The 21041-nt window shown below is 28.5% G+C and overlaps 1 protein-coding gene across 2 annotated transcripts in view; it reads right to left on the bottom strand.

The window, feature by feature from the left end:
* LOC122506554 (growth/differentiation factor 8) overlaps positions 1-21041 on the bottom strand; it is a 57137-nt gene that overhangs the window by 11268 nt on the left and 24828 nt on the right. Inside the window, exon 1 of one of the 2 annotated variants that reach the window (XM_043618810.1) lies at positions 8995-10559. The exons of the other annotated variant lie outside the window; for it this stretch is intronic. Within the exon in view, the coding sequence (XP_043474745.1) occupies positions 8995-9358 (364 nt within the window). The 5' untranslated portion in view covers positions 9359-10559. Of the gene's footprint in view, positions 1-8994; positions 10560-21041 lie in introns of those variants that run through there. 2 annotated transcript variants of the gene reach the window in all.

The following is a 21041-nucleotide window of genomic DNA, read 5'->3' as shown; positions in this document are numbered from 1 at the left end:
GTGTCCTTTTTTCGACAAAAAAAAAAAACTATAATAAGAATCAAAACTTTAACGGTCGAGTAAAAGTTTAATGAGGGAAGTAAAAAAATCGGACAACGATTCTTTATTGATTGTTACTGAAGGGCTCTAAGACCCTTGACTGCAGGTAATCGGTAGGAGATTCTAATAACCGTTCTTATAATTAGATGACCATTGTTGGGCGTCAATATAATTATTTGTGACAGTTGGTTGCCATCCTTTATTCTAGATAGAAGGTCCACGATGGAGCAATCCTCAAGTTTATTAAAAAAAAATTATTTGTAATTTATACAATCGAATATAATTTAAGTATATCTTTGAAGCAAGAAACTTCTCTCTGTGTACAATTTCCAGTATCAATTGTCCACAATCGAAAAAAATAGAAATAAGTAAATTATGAATGTACAAATACAACATAACCTTAAAAAATTAACTGTCATTCACATTTACATGTTTTTCAAGTTAATTTAAAAACTTTTTCTTTTAAAGTTGCTTAGAAAGTCCCTAACCTTAAAAAATTTATTAATAGTTCTTTTGAATTGTTTATTAAAAAAAAATTTAGTTATAATTTACGTTATAATATCGTTCCTAATCTTAAAATAAACTTTCTATAGTTGTCACGCGTGATAAAGTTATTCCAAATTATTTAAATGATTAGAATAATAAGAAATATTTTTAAAACAGTTTCTAATATACTTGTTTATCCACATATTTTGATTTAAAAAATTTTTCAACTTAAATGTACAATAAAAAATGATAAAATCGATAAATAAAATTTTACTCTAATTTCCACGTGTATTGTTCACGTAAAAGTAATACGATCTCGAAAAATCACTTGCCCCGTGTGTGGTGGTCTATTACTGCATTATAGAAATTGAAATCTAATCTCTGAAAAATGCACTAACCTCTTCTATAAATATTTATATATCTCTATCAGACAGTATTTAATACTAATCATAATATTTTCCAATTAATTCCAAAAGCATAATAGCCAAATAGAATCGAGAAGATAAATATATAATTGTCGAGTTTGTAAGGAAAAAAAATTTTTTTTTTTTCAAACCATTTTTGCATGTACATGAAAATTAGATATATGAATAAAATTTAAACGATATCGATATGTACAAGTGTGAAAGGATAATGGAGTTTTGACGTAAAAAGTGAAAGTGAAGGAGAGATGAAGAGTGAAGAATATATAAATGTTATACGAGGGGGGGACAGGTTGCAGAGTGATGAGAGCCTCTGTACGAGCGGCGCCTGTCTGCTAGTATGCTGACCACACTATTCCCTTATTCAACCGTCATTATTCACCAGATCCATTACAGATTTATTAATTTCCCCACACCACTTTTGTATATATAGATGAAATCATTTTATTCGAGCTGATACAATTTAAAAGTTCAGCAGAAAAAAAATAAAGAAAAAATATTTATAGATCCTTTGTTTCGTCACTGTTGAGTGCAATTTTACTTTTCGATTCAAATAGAAGAAAAAAATCATTCATATCTCACGTGATTCTCTTAAATGCAATTCTCTTAACGCCTCTGGGACAATATGTCCCACCTGTCCCACTTACAAAAACCTTAATATCTAGGAACAAAATTAATTTTTTTTATTCAAATGTTTTGCGTTTTCTTCAGGAAAAAGAGGAGTTCAAAAATATGTTAATGGGAAAGTATCTAAAAATTGCTATTGTTTAAAAAACGTTATAAACAATAGTTGTGAAAATTTACGGAATGAAAAATATTTTGAATTTTTATAAAACTCGTTACTTTGGGGGTTTTTAAGGTAGTTTTATAAGAGAACAATCATTAGATCATAGGTACATTTTGAAAAAAGTGAAAAAATAGAAGAAAAAAAGGGTTAAGAAAAGGAGAGAGAGAAAAAAGGGAAAGAGAAAGAAGAAAAATAAGAGAAAGAAAAAAGGAACTAAAGCAAACAGATAAAAGAAATTTAAGATAAAATAGGTAAATAAAAAAAAATTTTAAATTCAGAAAAAATAGATGAAGAAAAACTAGAAGAGAAGAAGCAATTTTTTTCAAAAAAAAAGGAGAGAGGGGGAAGAACAAAATTTAGAGAGGGAGGAAAAGGAAGAGTGAGAGGGGAGGGGGATGAGAAAAAAAGAGTATAAGGGATCATAATAACATGAATTCGCACGTAACGCAGGGCCGAAGCGCCGTTGTTATAGCGCCGGCTCTGCATCTTAACGATCGCCAAATTAACTTATATCTTCCCACGTAATTACAGGTTATACTTTAGTCCTGTATTTTCGCCTTTACACGCACGCATATCGACGATCACGAATAATATTTTTAGTCAACAAAGAGGGGTGTTCGACTTGAACGATATTATAGAAGAGAATTTGAGAAAATTAAAACAGAGAGAGATAGTTTTAGAACCGAGAGAAAGAGAGAGAGAGAGAAAAGGAGAGAGACTCTCTATATACATAAAGCCAGCTATTATATTAGAGAAAAAAAAAAGTTTATTCAAATTTTCTTTTTGCAAAAAATCCTTATTTTTAACATCAGATTATGGAAATAATTCATTAATTCATAAAAAAATGTTACTGAAGCAATTTATTCAAAATTTATTAAAAATTATAATAATAATTGTAATGATAATAATAATAATAATTATTATTTTTAATACTATTATTATAAACAAGTAAAAAATATTTTTTTTACAGTCAAATTTTGAATTTTATGAACAGAAATCTATCGGAATATAATCGGAAATTATTATATTAATTCTCAATGTAATCGCAACGCAAGCGCAGGAATCTTTTTTTCGAAGCGCGGTTAATTATGTAAATAACATAAATTTAGAAGATGAATTTTTTTTCTGCACCTCGTTACTTTAAATGATAAACGTGAAATTTAATGCCCATATAACGATATGAAGCACTTAATAAGAAAACATTCTACAAAGTAGTTTTACTCTCTGCCCACTACTGCGTCGGCCTTCAAAAGGTTCGCAAAGAGGGTCACTAATAGCGGCATAATTTGCGGTACTTTATAAAATACTTTTTTATTCTTTCTAACTCATATATATATACATCTGAGATTGAGAACTTGAAAATTCAATTTTTCTTTCTATTGATTTTTCATAACAAAAAAAAAAGGAAGAAAAATATGAAAAAAGGGATTTTTAATAACAAATTTTTGAAAACAAATTTGTCTAGCACTTGTGTAAAGTAATTAATGAATAAAAAAAAATTTTTGCAAAAATTTTCGCAAAATTGAAGAAAAAAGTGCATATATATATGTAAAATGCATGGTGACGGATGCAAAATTCTTGAAGAAGAACTTTGGTCTTTGAAATGTTATTATATATCGTTTGGGGGATCGATTTTTATTTTCTTTTTTTTAATATGCAAAAGTCCTAATATAGCCTCGAGGGAATTTCATTTCGGTGAGAGAAAGCAAAACAAGCAAAAAAAAAAAAAATATATATCGTGATCGTTCATTTGTAGAATGGTCCTATTTCTAGTTGTGATTTGCCATCCACAAACCATGTTTAACACGATAATGAGCGATGGGACTGACCTAGGCTCCGGCAACGGCGGCCGTGACCTTCGCTACGAATTTAGGCTGACGGTCAACCATATGTGCGTGAAATTTTAGTCTTTGTCATATATACATTTATGTTTGTATTACTTTTAATCTTATTAATTTTTTTTTTCAATTATAAATAAACATAACCTTAAAATCGATTAAGACACCTATCTTCACCTTATATTAACTCAAATTCATAGTGAAGAAAGGTGTCTTAATCGATTTTAATCTTAATAAAATCGATTTAGTCTTAAAATCGATTAAGACAACTTTCTTCACTATGAATTTGAGTTAAGATAAGGTGAAGAAAGGTGAAGAAAGGTGTCTTAATCGATTTTAAGGTTATGTTTATTTATAATTTAAAAAAAAATTTAATAAGATTAAAAGTAATACAAACATAACCTTAAAATTGATTTTCTTTTCAGACACCTTTCTTCACTCTGAATTTGAGTATAGATGAAGAGTCTTCCACTTAAAAAAATAACTGCACATGCACTTAAAATAAGTGAAGATCAACTTATCCACAATAAATTTCACTTATTTAAAAAAAAAATAAAAAAATTGAAGACGAGGAAGACTTTTTAAAACACAAATAAGTGCATATGCACTTATTCATATTTCCAAGTGCATCAGATATAGAAAATTTATATATACATATATATGTAAATTATTTATACATATATATATAACATTTTATGTATATATATATATATATATATATATATATATATATATGTGTGTGTAAAATATAATAATTTATATATATATAAATATAAATATATATAAACACACGGATGCATAATTCTTTTTGTATATATATATATATATATATGTTATACATATATCGGCATCGACCGGTCGACCGAGATCAATCTCTCGAGGACAAGAAGCAAAAAACTGGCGGTTACTTCTCCGAAGAAGAGATAGATAGAGAGAAAGAGAGATGGTGAGCTATGAAATAAGTGAAGAAAGAGGAAGAGAATGAAGAAAGAAATAGAATAAAGTAGGGATGAGAGAGAGAAAGACAGAGAGGGGGTGGGGAGGAGAAAGAGTGGTCGCAATCCAAGATGAAAGACAAAGAGAATGACAAGGGAATGAGTCAAAAAAAAAGAAAAAAGTGAAAAAAAGAACAAAAAAGGAAAAAAAAATGAAGAAAAAGAAAAATATTCGTACTCCCAACAGATTCCAAGGAGATCCCTTCCCCCCTATATTGCACTGACTGAACTGGTGTCTAGAGAATGTGGATAGGTCATTTAATGGCGATAACCCTTTAACTAAATTGATACTACATTGTTATCACACAATTTTTAATTGACATCGTCATTCTCTTCTTTTCTTGGTTCATTTTGTCACTCGGTGAAGCTATTTTTTTTTTAAGGGGGGCGTCAATTTCGTTTTAAACACCTTTGTTTTTTTCTATAATGTTGTCTTTAACTTTTTTTTCTACCTGTTTTACTATTTATTTTGTTCACTAATTAAAATTTTGGTAATTTTTAAATATTGTTGAATTTGACACTCTGTTTATAATAAAAACCTTCACTATAAGGTCCATCCTTGACTGCATTTTAATTTGTAAAATATTTATAAATTAGAAATAATGGGCCAACCTTGACTATAAGCTCCAACTTTGCCTATATTTTTTTAAATGTTTATTACTTAAAAATTACGGTCCAACCCTGACTATGAGGTCCAACCTTGACTACCTTTTTTAAAAATGTTTATATAATTTAAAAGTAATGGTCCAACCCTGACTGCAAGGTCCAAACTTAATTAAATTTTCTTTTTTTTTAAATGTTTATAACTTAAAAATGTTATAAATTATCATTATAGTCAGGGTCCAACCTTGACTATAAGGTCCAACCTTAACTATAAGGTTCAATTTGAACTACTAAAAAATATTTTTCAAAGAATATCAGAAATGAAAATAATGGTAAAAAATATTTTTCAAAGAATATCAAAAATGAAAAAATTTGTTTACCTAAAAATATAAAAGAAGATCAAAATAGTAACTTTTTAATATTTTACAGTCTAGGTGAGCCGAAAAAATTATTGTAGTGATCCAAGGAGAGAAAAAATTATATTAATCATTTCTAATCAGATATTATAATAATTTTTAATTATACTGCAAATAAATGAACAAAAATTTCAATTTTTCCATAATCATAGATTCTATTAAATGTCAACAAAAATTGTTACCACAGTTATTAATAAATTTACACCAAAAATTAAAAAAGAAGACAAAATTATTATATTGATTAAAACTGAGAATAATTTTCTTATCTATTTTTTAATTTCTTAAACATTAAAAGAAAAAAAAATTCAAAGACAAAAATTCTCATTTACAGAAATTTGTTGTTTTTGTGACGTAGTGCATTATAAGAAGTAGAACATTTCACGATTTTGACGTGAGACATACGTTTATTATCGAACGATAACGATTTTATTGAGTCACAAATCTATCAAATTAACCCCTGCCAATGGAAACGATCTTTTATAATAAAAATACGCAAAGTGGGGTCGTTGCATGACCCCACGTGTTTGTCTATAACTTCAAAATACCAGAAATTTCTATAAGAAAAAAATTTTTCTCTTCATTTGCAGAGAAAATTGATTTATTGATTTTTAAGAACATGAATTGCAACGAAAATACAATTTAAAACTACTTAAAGGCATTAAATTATAATACCTAAAAATAAAATATAATTATAATATATAATAATTATTAAAATATTAATATAATATAATTATATAATATAATCATAAAATAAATTTAGAATTATAATTAAATTATTTAAAAATTATTTCTGTTAATTTCAGAATTTTAAACAGTAATTACATAGTTAAAAACAGTAATTAAGATATTTTAAGAAATAAAAAGAAGGGGGATTATTTAATGGAAGTATTTGCATAATACTTAATTATCAATTTAATTAATTGCAAAAAGAAAATGAAAAGAAAAAATTATTTAATGAAAGTACGAATTGAAAAATATTTCGATTGTTGAAAAAATAAGAAAAAAGTCTGTATACTTTTTTTGATTCAAACAACAACAAAAAATTAAGATTATAAAATTTTGGCAACATAGAAAGAGAAAGATATTGAATAACTTTTAAAAATTAAATATATTTAGGAAAATAGAAATTTTAAAATTAATTATCCCTATTGAAAAACAATTCTAAAAAATTGAGAAGTTTATTCTTTTTTTATAAAATAATTTTTTTTTCTACAGTGCGATTAATTTAAAATAAATTATAACTGTCTTATCAGTTATCGTATCTTTTTCACTTCTCATTTTCATTCATTATGAACTATACATTTTGTGTCTGTAAATACATATTTGCATTCTGTCAACAAAAATATCAATTTTATAACAATATTTTTTAAAATATCGAGAAAAAGGCATAAAAAAAATTATTTTCAAGTAAAAATATATACAAAATATATTCGTAAGAATTGAAAAAAATCTTTAAATTAATTTGAATTGAGAAATTGTTAAATTTTAGTAACAAATTTTTTTTATTAATGAAATGAAGTGAATTCACCTATAATAGCAGAAAATACATTAGTTTCGGGTCCCAGTCGATTTTCTTGAAAGTTTTTGAATTTAAATATAGTTTTCTTCATAGACTTAATACAAACTTAAAATTCAAAATCAACTGGGATCCAAAACTAATGTATTTTCTGTGAGGTCCTTTGAACCAAATGATATTTTTCTTTAAACCAAGTAAACTTTTCTTTAAACCACATGGACTTTTATTTAAGCCAAATAAACTTTTATTTAAACCAAATAAACTTTTATTTAAATTAAATAAACTTTTATTTGAACCAAATAAACTTTTATTTAAATATGGCACAAAGTTTGGTAAAGTATGGCTAATGAGCGAATACCATTGTTTAAGATCTACTGTAGAAAACAAACATTAATTTATTCATTAAATCAACTGAAATAAACACTATAAAACCTTTTATTTTTTTATTTTCAAAGTGTGGGCAAAGTATGGCACACATTGCCAAACATTTCCCATAGTTTAAAAATATGAATTATATCATTTTTCTTCTTTCCATGGTTCGACATTCTTTACCCATAGTTTGAAAAATATAAAAAAAATAGTTTTTTTTTAATTTAAAAAAAAAATTTCTTTTCATGGTTAGACAAACTTTGCCCAAAGTTTGGAAATATGAACAAAAGTAGTTTTTCTTCTCTCCATGGTTCGACATTCTTTGCCCATAGTTTGAAAATATAAGAAAAATAGTTTTTTTAATTAAAAAAGTAATTTTTTCTTTATATGGTTCGACAAACTTTGCCCATAGTTTGGAAATATGAAAAAAGTAGTTTTTCTTCTTTCTATGGATCGACATTGCCCATAGTTTAAAAATATAAGAAAAATAGTTTTTTTTAAATTAGAAAAAAAAATTTTTTCTATAGTTTGACAAACTATGCCCATAGTTTGGAAATATAAACAAAAGTAGTTTTTCTTCTCTCCATGGTTCGACATTCTTTGCGCATATAGTTTGAAAATATAAACAAAAGTAGTTTTTCTTCTTTCCAATGTTCGCTAAACTTTGCCCATTGTTTAAAAATTAAAAGAAAATAGTTTTTCTTCTTTCCATGGTTCGACATTCTTTGCCCATAGTTTGAAAATAATAAACAAAAGTAGTTTTTCTTCTTTCCACAGAACGACATTCTTTGCCCACACTTTAAAAATATAAGAAAAATATTTTTTTTAATTAAAAAAAAAATTTTTTTTTCCATGGTTCGACAAACTTTGCCCATAGTTTGGAAATATAAACAAAAGTAGTTTTTCTTTTTTCCATAGTTCGCCAAACTTTGCCCACAGTTTAAAATTTTGATTGTAAACTTTAAAAATATATAAAAAATCTTTCTTTTTTCTCCCCATACTTTAACATAGTTTGTCCATATATGGTTTAAGGATAGAAAAAATTAAAAAGTTTCGTGTTTATATCAGTTATTTTAATAAAAGATTAATTATCTATTGTCGTCACTCTTTAACCATGGGATTCGCTTATTAGCAATACTTTGCCAAATTTAGTGCCATTTTTTACCCATAGTTTTCCATAGAATGACATTTTTACTCATAGTTTTCCATAGTGTGCCATTTTTACCCATACTTCTATTTTCATGCTGATACTATTCAAAAATAAAAAATTTGTTACCCAGAAGAAAATTGCTCGATAAAATAACCAAAAAATGATAGACAAAAATGGCATCGTCAAATAAAATGGCACTGGTGGTGAAAGATAAACCCATGAACTTCATAGAAAAAATGGCAAAAAAGGAAAGAGAAAAAAAATAAGAGAAAGAAGGAAAGAGAAAGAGTGATAAACAGAGAAAAGAATAAAAGAGTTGTCTCTAAAAAAAAAATTTTTTTGTTTTGAAAACCAAAATTATTGGTAAACTTACGAGGTTGCGCCAAGGCAAAGACGCTTTCCGTTTTAGCGGCAAACTCGTCAATCTCCTCATGATGGGTAATTCCCGGCTCTAGTGGTTGGTCCGCCTGCACTCCATACATGTCCATCAATTTTGATATTGGCGGTATTCTCGGCAATGCCCTACCAGTCATATTTGGCGCTTGTTTCAAGCCCAATTTATTCAAAATTTGCTCCTTTATCGCCTCAAGGCTCAAAGCCCTAATCTCCTCATGCATTCGACAAGCATTACAACCACTACTTGCGTGAACCATTTTCTTGGATAATTTTCCCTCAATATTTGGTGCGTCGAAGGCCCCGAGCAGGACCAGCGAGAGTAGCAGCACCCTCGTGATCATTTTTCCTCAAGCTGTCCACTGTTCCCGGAGAATTGCTTCCTCCTTTTGAACGTGATTTTCCCCAAAAAAAAAAAAAAAAAATTACCGAAAAATGCACCCAAATTTTTTAATCAACGAGCGTCATTCTTATTTTTTCCACTGTTTTCACTTTGCAAAAAAAAGGCACATAAAAAAATAGATTTTTTTCTCACTAAACAAAATTTATCTTCTTTCCTCGAATGTTGAAAATCACAATCCGTTGGGCAGTCTTTCGTTTTACTTGATTTTTTTCTTTCTCTCTCTCAGTCTTTTCTTTCTCGGAATTTTTTTTTTTTTTGAAAAGTGAAATTTGAAAGGTGAATTCCCACCTTTCTTGATTTGCACTCTGGCGAGTCCTTATTCTCAAATAATACATACACACAACAACACAAAATTCCCCTTTTGGTCCACTTTCTACGTGCCTTCCTTTTCTCCCGCTTCCTCTCCTTCCGCTGCTGCTGTTGCTGCTGCTGCTGCTGCTGCACCACCACACACGTTGAATGCAACAAATTTCCGCACCCGCCTTTTGATACACTGAGATACCAGCACGACACCCGATTATTCTTCATTAGCGGTGACAAAAAGGCAAAATCACATCTTCCCGGACACTTTAGGTTTTTTTTAAACAAAAGGGTAGGAGAAAAAATTTTTTTTTCTCTTCTTTAGTGAAAAGTGAAAGAAAGAAGGGAAGAGAGGGAGAAAATAAAAGTGTGAAATTAAAGGAAGATATCGCATTAAATTGAAATATTATGATTATCATGATGATGATGGTAGCGATCGGACCAGTGCGTGCACCAGTCCGTCCACTTTCTGTCAATTATCATCATTTGTTATTTTCGATTGACAATTTCTTTTGTACTATACGAGAAAAATTGATTATTTATTTAATCATAGCATTCTGAATCCAATTCAATTGAGATTGACAATTATTTTAAGGATTTTTGGAAAACATTTGTCGGGGACCACGTTGGGAAACTAAAACACGATTTTTAATTATGATTTTTGAGTCAAAAGTTCTTGTTTTTTTTTTTCGTTTTTGCTTCAGGTTTTTTTATTCGAAAATATTTTGACTTTGAGGACTAAATTTGTGAAATGTGAAACGACGTGCGATTCGTGGTCGCGTGTAAAGTCAGTGTTGCCACCACCAGTATAAGCAGAGAGAGAGATGCTAAGAGCTTGCTGGCCTGTCAAGCACTGAGTCAGGAGGCGCGCGTCCCTCACCGCATATATGTATGTTGAGGAGGAGACCTCCTCCTCTCTTCACTCTTCTGTATCTTACGCATTCGCATGTAGGGACTGACAAGAAGAGAAAGAGAGAAAAAGGAATATGAATGAGAGTATATACACATATACATACCGAATATCGAATATATAGCCCATTTGCGAATGACCAGTATACCAAACGTCAAGGAACTGTGTTTTACGAGGGCCAAATGGCCAGGCGAATCTTTTACCCCCTTTTCCTGTTTGTTTCTGACGCATCAGAGAGACGATGAGCTTCTAATGCAATGCCCACCCAACTTAGGAACAATACATATATCGTATCCTTTTCTTAACTTTCAATCTCTTTCTTTTAATTTTTCAAACTATACTCCAAATCATATATACACTATACTACATCATAAATTTTTTAGAAAATTTATCAACTAATTTTGTTGTCTTCTTTTTTGATTCGATTCTGGACCATCATCATCATATCATGTTCGCAGTATCGAACAACATCGATACTGACATCTACTAATCAAAATTGTACGAGATTTTGTACTAAAACCTACAAAGCCTTTTTATCTTAAAGTTGCACCTCAGAAATGAAGTCATCAATAATTTAATTCTTTGCCCACTGGGCAAAGATATTCTAAGAACATCATAAAATGTAAGGTTGCTATGGTTACTATTTCCATAGTAACAGATGGTATAGTAACCACTACCATAGCAATCGTTGCTATAGCAGTTGCTATGGAAACACTTGCCATGGTAACCATTACCATAGCAACGGTTTTCTAGATCCAGTTTCTATGGTAACCATTCAATTACTTTCACTAAGTGAAAGTGGAATTCAATTTTTCAAAAAAAAACAAAATTTTTTTTTGCTAAACTTCTAAACAAGAATTCAATTATTTTTATAAATAATAAAACTCATATAGAAGAATTTTAATTATTTTTAACACTATTCAAAAAATTAATTTTAATCGAAAAAGTCAATTATTTTCACAAATAAAGTTTTACAGAAGAATTCAATGATTGAAAAGAAAATGTTCATAATATTTATTATTTATTTCGAAAATATTAATTATTTAAAACCATGTTTATAAAATATTGAGAATTTTTTTTTTTTTTTTGAAAATAACACTTTTTTTACAGAAATTCAATTCTTTTTAAACATTTTAATAAAATTTTTCGCAATTATTTAATAATTTTAAATTTTCATAATTATAATAAAATTCGATTCATAGAAATTCAATTATTTTTGAAAATTTTAATTAAATTCTTAGCAACTATTCAATTATTTTCATGTAAATAATAAAATCCATTGCAGGATTTCAATTATTTATAATAAGATTTGGAAAAAATTGTTCAAAAAATGTAGGCTGAATTATTCTTAAAAATTTTATTTCAATTCCTCGAAAAAATACAATAAAAAATGTTTTTTTTTAATTCTTTGGAAGAATTATTTATTAATTATTTACGAAAATATTACAATTTTCGACAGAAATTCAATTCTTTTTAACAATTTGAATAACATTCTTCACAATAATTCAATTACATTTATTAATAATATTTTTTATGAAAATTTAAGTTTTTAAAAAAAATTTTCGAAACAAATTCTAAGCAACTATTCAATTATTTTCATAAATAATAAAATTCATCGCAGGATTTAATTATTTTAAATACAATTTTACAACAATTGCTCAAAAATTCAATTGTATGAAAAAATGAATTATATTTAAGTTCCAAATGTTTTTTTAAAATTCTATGAAGGAATTCAATTATTTACAAAAATATTAGAATTTCTTTTACAGGAATTCAATTAATTTCAAATATTTTAATAAAATTGTTCGAAAGAAATCAATTATTTTAAATACAATTTAAATTCAATTTTTTGAAATAATTCAATTATTCTTCTAGATTTTAATAAAATTCTCCTTAAGAATTCAATTATATAAATAATTGAATTCTTGGAAATTAAATTATTTTAAATAATTCTAATAAAATCGTTCGCAAGATTTCAATTCTTTTAATTAACTTCTTTTTAATTTCAATTCTTTTTAATTCAATTCTTTTCATAAATAATAAAATGCTTTTTAGGAATTCAATTATTTTTGAAAAATAAAATTTAATAAAATGCCACACACACACACACACACACACATTCAATTATTGCTAAAAATTTTAATAAGAATTCATTGTAAAATTTAATTATTTTTAAAAACTTTTCGCAATTCAATGATTTTCAATATCTTCTATTTTCATCAAATTTCTAAACAGAATTCAATTGTTTAAAAAATATTTTTGTAAAAATCATCGTAAGAATTCAATTCTTTTCATGAATAATAAAAGTTTCTCAAGAATTCAATTATTTAAATTCGAATTTTGCATAAAATTAGTCGAAAGAAATGAATTATTTAAAAATTTTCATAAAATTCTTCGCAAGAATTAAATTATTTTTTTATTAACAATTAAATTCTTTCATGAATATTAAAATTCGTTGCAGGAATTCAATTTATTGGCAGGATAAAAAGAAAGTAAATATTTTTGATGAAAATTAGGAAAAACTCGGGAAAATAAACTATTGAATGGAATTTTTTTCAGTTTTGTGAAGTGTCTAAACTGAGTTTGTTTGGTCGGCATGTTTAATTTTTCGATAGCTACTTTTTTACTAGGGGAGTGTGTCCAGTTCTGAGACACCTCCAGTTGTGAGACAGTCATATTTTGTCGAATAAATATTATTATTTAGTTAATATATTTTTTATTAATATATTCAATTATTTCTACTAAACATAACGTTTTATGTCAAACTTTTTAAATTTTAACAATTTTTAATAAGTGTCTCACAACTGGACAGATTTTTTTTTTTTTTTTGACAAATGCGTTGAGCTCGGAAAATTGATCATAACTTTTTTTGAGTCCATCTGAACACTACACTTTCTTTGAATAAAAGTTTTGTATTTGTGTTACTTTTCGAACGGTATATTTTATTTACAATTTCGTTTACTTATTTAAAATTTATGGGTTAAAAACAAAACCCGTCTCATACCTAGACACACTTCCCTACTTTTTTTTTAGTTTGAAAGCTACTTTTTGTTACTTTTTTAAATTAATTAACAAGTGCGAAGTCTGCATAAGCAGATAAGTAACCATATAAGTAACCATATAAGTAACCATATAAGTACCATATAAGTAACCCTTAAGTAATGAAGCCTTAACTTTTTGTAAAGCAAAACGGTAGCTTTGCTACTTTTTCAAAGCTTTGCTATTAACACTTTTCGTTTAGAAGGTCGGTAGTACTGATCACCTAAGGATGGTGCATATATAAAAATCTTCTATTAGACCTATGCAGAATAACTCCTAAGAAGATAAATCCTGAACATTTGTTCTTAGTTCATACAAAAGAAGACCATCATCTCTAGGGTTAGACATACAGTGTCCTGTGGACAAACATAGCGCTGTATGTCCAACCCTAGAGATGTTTTTTTTAAAAAAAAATTCTTTAAAACAATCATTCAATTACAAGAAATTAAAACATGAATGATGAAAAATTGTTGACTGCAAAAATTACACCTAATAGGTATACTTAAATGTATAGTGAGAGCGGGTCATTTTTTTCCACTTCATTCTTTTTTTTCGGTGGATTCTTTAAACATCTTCTCCTATATATGGCGTTTCTCCCCTTATTTCGCGTAATAATAACGTTATGCGTGTCAACGGACTGCACGTCAACAATGCAGTTCTCATTCCTGTTCGAATATAGTTCAATGGCCTTGCATACCTGCCACAGCAATCTTTTGTTTCTTAGAAAATCGTCTCGGCCACGTTCTTATTTCTGACCTTGAAAAATCTCATAGAAATTTGTAAAAAAAATTCCCCATCCAAAATGAAATTAGAAACAATTTTATTGGATATTAATCACAATAGATTGAATGTTCACATAGGATGGTTTTAACTAATGATAATAATCGGTTTGCAAACGAGGTTTGAAAAATAAAGTTGTCACAGTTTTCGAGTTCTGTTTGATATGTGTTCGCTGACACTACCAGCAGCGCCACTGACTGAGCGGAAAGTGGTACAACTCATGAGTGGTGTAAGTTTGTGCCTATTCTATTTGTACCAGTCAGCAGTCACCCTTTACCTATGGTGGAAGATGCAAGATGGAACATTCTGATTCTCAAGTTTATTCAGAAAAAAAAGAATTTGTAATTTATACAATCGAATAATTAGATCTTAGATCATTATTAGACGTCAATATATTTATGACATTCAACAGCCATCCTTCATTCAAGAAAGGAACAATCTAATTTTCAAATACATTTCAAAAAATGTATTTGTAATTTATACAATCGAATAAATAGAAATACTAAATAAATAGTATTGCCATCTTTAAAGTAAAGTGTAAAATCACTTGTCTGTATTTCAATTTTTCAGAAAGTTACAATTAAACGTAAGTTCTAACCTCTTTGAGCAAAAAAATAATTAAATTCTAAGAAGATTAATTCGACTCAAATTATAAGGGATTAAACGAAGAAGGGTACATGTGTGTCTATAATTTGTGCACCCTTTGAAAAATATCCTCTTGCAGAATCGATGAAATCCTTTTAACTTGGCTTCATTTAGCATATAATTTTATAACCATTTGAAGCCAAAAGTATTACAGTATTTTTTCTCCAATTCAATATAGCGAATATGGTTTCAAAAAGTAATTAAAATTTACCGATTTTGTTCTGTAGTTAAAAATACCTCGAAAAATTTTCCAATTAGTTAAAATTTCCAAGTTCTCCATTCTCTATTCAAAGAAATTCAAAAATTATATTAAATAATAATAATTATAAGATTAAAAAAATAATACCAGTATTAAATAATGTTAAAAATATATCTGACGCGTGAAATTTTTTTCCTTATTAGAATAAACAATCTTTTCCTCTAAATTTGGTTTTACAATAATTCAAATTTTTTTTGCAATTTAAAATCATGGAATTTCGTTAGTATATTTGCTTTTGCCGGATGTACCTGCATATCCGTTTTATCGATCTTATAAATCGGAGATTATACACTTCAGCATATATTTCATATTTATATATTTCAATTCCCTTCGATTTTTAATACAAAACACGGACATTTGTTTTCAATAATATTTTACTGCTTTTTTCAATATTTTCAGTAAAGAAATAATTTTCTAGAAGGAAAAATTTTTTTTTAGACAAAATATAATTTAAAATTGGAAAATGTTGCAAATTTTTTTTTTTCAACGAAACGGTTTCAATGTGAAATGAATAATAACCAAAAGTATGAGTTCTCATATCTTACTGTGAGTCAGGACTTTAAACAAATCAGATCATATTTCTTTACTGGTACAATATGAGTCAATTACTGCATTTCGTATATATTTTTAGCATGTTTCACCCTGGAGAGATTTAAGACTAAACCTATTTATGTATTTTCAATCAGTTTCTTATTAAATTAATATAAATTTTTTTCTTTCTAACAAAAGTCAAATGCTATCGAAAGAAAAAATATTTTGTTTTTAAATTAAAAATGTGAAAATATTAATTTTAAATTCAGTGAAATAAAATACTATTTTTGACATAATTTTTGTCTTTCTATTATTATAAAACTGATGTGAAAAAGAAAACAACAAAGGAAATGTGTAAATTTTGATCCGGATAAACAGACATTTTTCTGGTCGACAATTTTTATCGAGACAAAAATAAAGCTTTTGGTGAAAAAAAAATTGGCCGATTTGGCCCAGATCCAGATTTCCGAAATTCTACATTTTCTCCCTTTTACCCCGCGGGGTTCTCTTCACTCTTCTGTTCTGGTACTCTTGATTCTCTCTTCCCCTTTCTCTTGACTTATTGCAGTCAGGGTGCTGACCCTGGGCTGGTTTCTAAGTTTCCCAAATCTTCTTCGATTCAACTTTAGTGGTCGTCTTAACACTGTCTGTTTAAAGTATATCTGCGCTTCTTAGAAATTTAAACGAAGTGTAATTTAAATTTTTTCCGAAATATTTTAATTAGTTTCTATTTATCAGTTTGCAAAATTTTTTGGTATTCATCATCTACTATGAAAATTTTTACCACAAGTGGTAGACTTCCTTCCGATAGGTAGTAATATAAGTTTCTGATCCTTGGAAACTGTTTATTGGATGGGATCTTTTTCTAATCCTAAAAACCCTGATATACTTTTTTGTGCAGTTCCTATTTTTCCTCAAAATTTTTTGTTATTCATCATCTACTATGAAAATCTTTACCGCAATTGGTAGATTTCCTTCAGTCAAAGTTTCTGATCCTTAGAAACTGTTTGTTGGTTCGGATCTTCTTCTAATCCTAACAAATTTCAAGTATTTATTGTATAGTTTCTATTTTTCCTCAAAATTTTTTGTTATTCATCATCTAGTAAGAAAATCTTTACCGTCAGTGGTAGACTTCCTTTCAATAGGTAGTCACATAACTTACTGATCGTCAGAAACTGTTTGCTGGATGGGTTTTTTCTTCTAATCCTAACTAGACCTGACGTCTTCTTAATGACTTCAAACACCAGAACTGAACCTGAATCAAAAGTTTTTGGAAATTAAAATTTTTTTCTTGATTTTGTATCATTAGTGATGCATATATTAAAAAGTAAAAATAATAACATAAACTTTGTGAATTACCATCAAGGACCACGCTGAGGTTCCCCTTCCAGATCTGCATAAGCGTCACCATCATGAAGCAGAAAGAGAAATCTCTAAGCAAAAATAATTCTAGGAGACATCTTCTATAATGAAAAATTATTTCCCATCACCTGTCACAGACACCTTATAAATTTAAAACGCAAAAAGAAAATAATTAAACAATTCATGATGTTCAATTGCTATCACTAATTGTTTGACAAGTTTTCGTCTTTGTAGATATCTGTTGGCGCAGTTAAATATACAAAGGCCAACTCAACATCTTTCTGAATTGACGATAACATTTGGACTTTAAAAATTGCATAATTTTTCTCTTCTTCACAATAAAGTGTACATTTAAAATTTTTTTTTATTGAAAACAATATTGTACGTGTCGTTTTGTTATGTTACACTTTTGTATCTTACAATGATAACGTAACTCGAAAACATTTTACACATTACTATATGTTTATAATTCGTCTTGAGAAGATTGTTAAAGATTTTCTGGCATCATAAATGTATCTTGACCAGAATAGAGATTCTTTGTGTTCATTCCGTGGCGGCAGACGCTAAAAAATTTGCAGACGTTATATTGGCAGTAAACTCTCAGTGCATTCTGATTTATGAAGATGCAACATTGAAACTAAACGAATATTTTATTACTTCAACTCGACCCAAACGTCGCGCGTATACGTCATCTTCCGAAGAAAATCCAACACGACACTCTTGTGACTTTTTAGAGCTTTTTAATGGTTCTTTCATTTTCTTCTTAATGTTAATATATATTGTAGTTTCAAATGTTGTACTACTTTCTTATTTGGGTGTTTCAAAATAATCACTGTTAATTAAAATGACACCTATCGCTAATTAACCTTCTGCCAAGGTTGAGCCAGCGTATTTTATAACCATCTGCCAGTCTTTCGACGATCTTAGCCCTACTTTCAGAAATCATTTCTGATTCTTTTATTTCATAGACTAAGAATTAATTTTGTGGAGTTAATTTTTAAACAAGTTTGCAAAGCCATGACATTATTTATTCATTTATATTAAAAGCAACAATTCTCCAATTCCATATATAAAACGTGGGTAAAAAACAATCCCCAAGAAAAAAGATTGACGCGTAATGATTTAATTAAGTAATTATGTAAATTAATGAAAGCATAATACGTTTTTACAAATGGTAAATTTGACGAAAAAAGAAGAAGTTCATTAAGACATGAAGTGAAGCCGATTCGAGGAGTTCCAGGAAAAAGTGTTTCCTAAGCCATCGAGTTGTCCCGATTACGATTTGAGATCGTTCCTTGTTAAGAAGAGACTCGTGGAACAGGGGATGGAAAAAAGGATGAGAAATGATTGAAGATTGTTTTTTCGGGCTTACCTGCTGCCAATGATGGCAACTGTACACGACGGGACGCCGTTTGACGTTAAAGGAGCATCGTGTGGGGGCAGAAACATATGTGGACAAACCTGCACGATATATTCCCGGTCCCATGCTCTCTCCAATCCATTGATTCGTATCATGAACAAAAACCCTAAGCAGTTCCTCATGCGAATATCTGTTCTCTCTTTCTCTTCTGTGTCCTCGGTTCGTTCGATCGATCACGAGAAACCGCAAAACTTATACTATATGAAGTTTGCAAAAATAAGCGAGTTTTCGATATTAATTTTGATGCATAATTTAGGGAGAATAAATTTTTGAGTTGTGAAAACTTTTTTTTTTTATTCAACTTACAATTAATTTGAATGCATTTGCTTTTTCCAGGTTTTGCAAATTTAATTCTTTCCAAAAGGGGTAATTGGGTGCGACTGTGGATTCCATTCGAAGTCATCCAGGAGAACGGATCTGTTAGGATTAGAAAATCATCCCATCCAACAAAATGTTTCTAAGGATCAGAAACTTATACGACTTGCTACTGGAAGGACGTCTACCACTGCGGTAAAGATTTTCATAATAGATGATGAATAACAAAATTTTTTTAGGAAAAATAGGAAGTATGCAGTAAATACTTCAGGTTTGTTAGGATAAGAAAATAATCCCACCCAGCAAACTGTTTCTAAGGATCAGAAACTTATATGACTAGCTACTGGAAGGACGTCTACCACTGAAGGTAAAGATTTTCATAGTAGATGATGAATAACAAAAAATTTTGAGGAAAAATAGGAACTTTACAATAAATACTTCAGGTTTGTTAAGATTAGAAAAAGATCACATCCTATCAACAGTTTCCAAGGATCAGAAACTTATATGGCTGAAGGAAATCTACCACTGGCGGTAAAGATTTTCATAATAGATGATGAATAACAAAAAATTTTGAGAACTGGTTAATAGAAACTATACAATTAGAATCTGTTAGGTCTGTTAGAAATTAGGAAAAGATCCCATTCACCCAACAGTTTCTGAGGATCAGAAAGTTATGTGACTACCTATCTACCAGAAGGCAGTCTACCACTGATGGTAAAGATTTTCATAGTAGATGATGAATAACAAAAATTTTAGAGAACTGACAAATAGGAACTATAAAAAAACACTTTTTAATACATCATAATTTCGTCGGGTTAGCGCAATATCATACTTATTCGATAAACAAGGCAAGAACATACTTATTCAGAAAAGAGGCAAGAACATGCTTATTCAAAATATAAAGTAAAAACAAACGAATTTGCAAATTAACCTTTTTAATCTGACTTTAAATTATCAAGAATATTATAATTTTATTTCAATAATACTTTTCATATTAGAAAAACAAAATATTAAAAAAATTATTCTCAATGGAACTAAATAAAAGTTATTATTCGTAAAACAATTGTACAAAAGTAAAATTTAAAATCTGACTAAAAAGGTTAATTTGCGAATTCGTTTGTTTTTCCTTTATATTTTGAATAAGCATGTTCTTGCCTTTTTTCTGAATAAGTATGTTCTTGCTTTGTTTGTCGAATAAGTCTGATATTGCGCTAACCCGACGATTTACTGTGCTCTTATTTCAAAAATGCTATTTTCTTATTAGTTTCTCTATTGAAAAATGGCGAGAATACTTACTTTTTATAAATATATCACTTAGTCTCAGCCCCTAAATAGAAAATAGAGACTTTCGGCAAATAAAACTAAGAGTATTTTCAGTTTTTAAAAATATAACATTTAGTCTTATTCTCTAAAGGAAAAATAATGACTAATAATATTAGGCTCAAACCTTTCGTATTTATATTAAAACTAAAAAAAGGAAAGGACCGAGTGCATATAGACATATCTCGCTGCCGACATCTGTCATGCAGAATGCGCGGCTACATATCAACATTTCATTACATTATCGATGTTACACACATACATAAATCGTAGAGTGGAACTTCTATCGCTCTTTTAAAACATTAATATCTTAATAAATAATTAAGTATTTACCTCAAATTATGCATAAATGGAATCTGGGATTATTAATTTATTCATTTCAATCGTTTTTTAGAAATATTTTAGTGTTTATCGTTATATTTTCCACCTCTAACCGAGTCGTGACCGAATCGTGACTATGAACTCGGTCACAGTCCGGTTTTACCTAACCGCCAGGGTTTGTGAGGATGAGAAATAGATCCCATCGAACAAACAGTTTCCAAGCATTAGAAACTAATATGACAGAAGGAAGTCTACCACTTGTGGTAAAGATGTTCATAGTAGATGATGAATAACAAATTTTAAGAACTGATAAATAGGAACTATACAACATTGGCATTAAAGTACATCAAAATATAAGTATTAAATAAATATTAAATCTCTAGACTGGAGACTCAAAATATTTTACCTAAACATATTTGATA

This window comes from Leptopilina heterotoma, unplaced genomic scaffold, assembly GCF_015476425.1.
Source record: "Leptopilina heterotoma isolate Lh14 unplaced genomic scaffold, ASM1547642v1 Lhet_42, whole genome shotgun sequence".
In the NCBI taxonomy this organism is placed as follows: domain Eukaryota; kingdom Metazoa; phylum Arthropoda; class Insecta; order Hymenoptera; family Figitidae; genus Leptopilina; species Leptopilina heterotoma.
The sequence above is the reverse complement of the archived record's forward strand: the minus strand, read 5'-3'. Positions and strand labels throughout refer to the sequence as shown.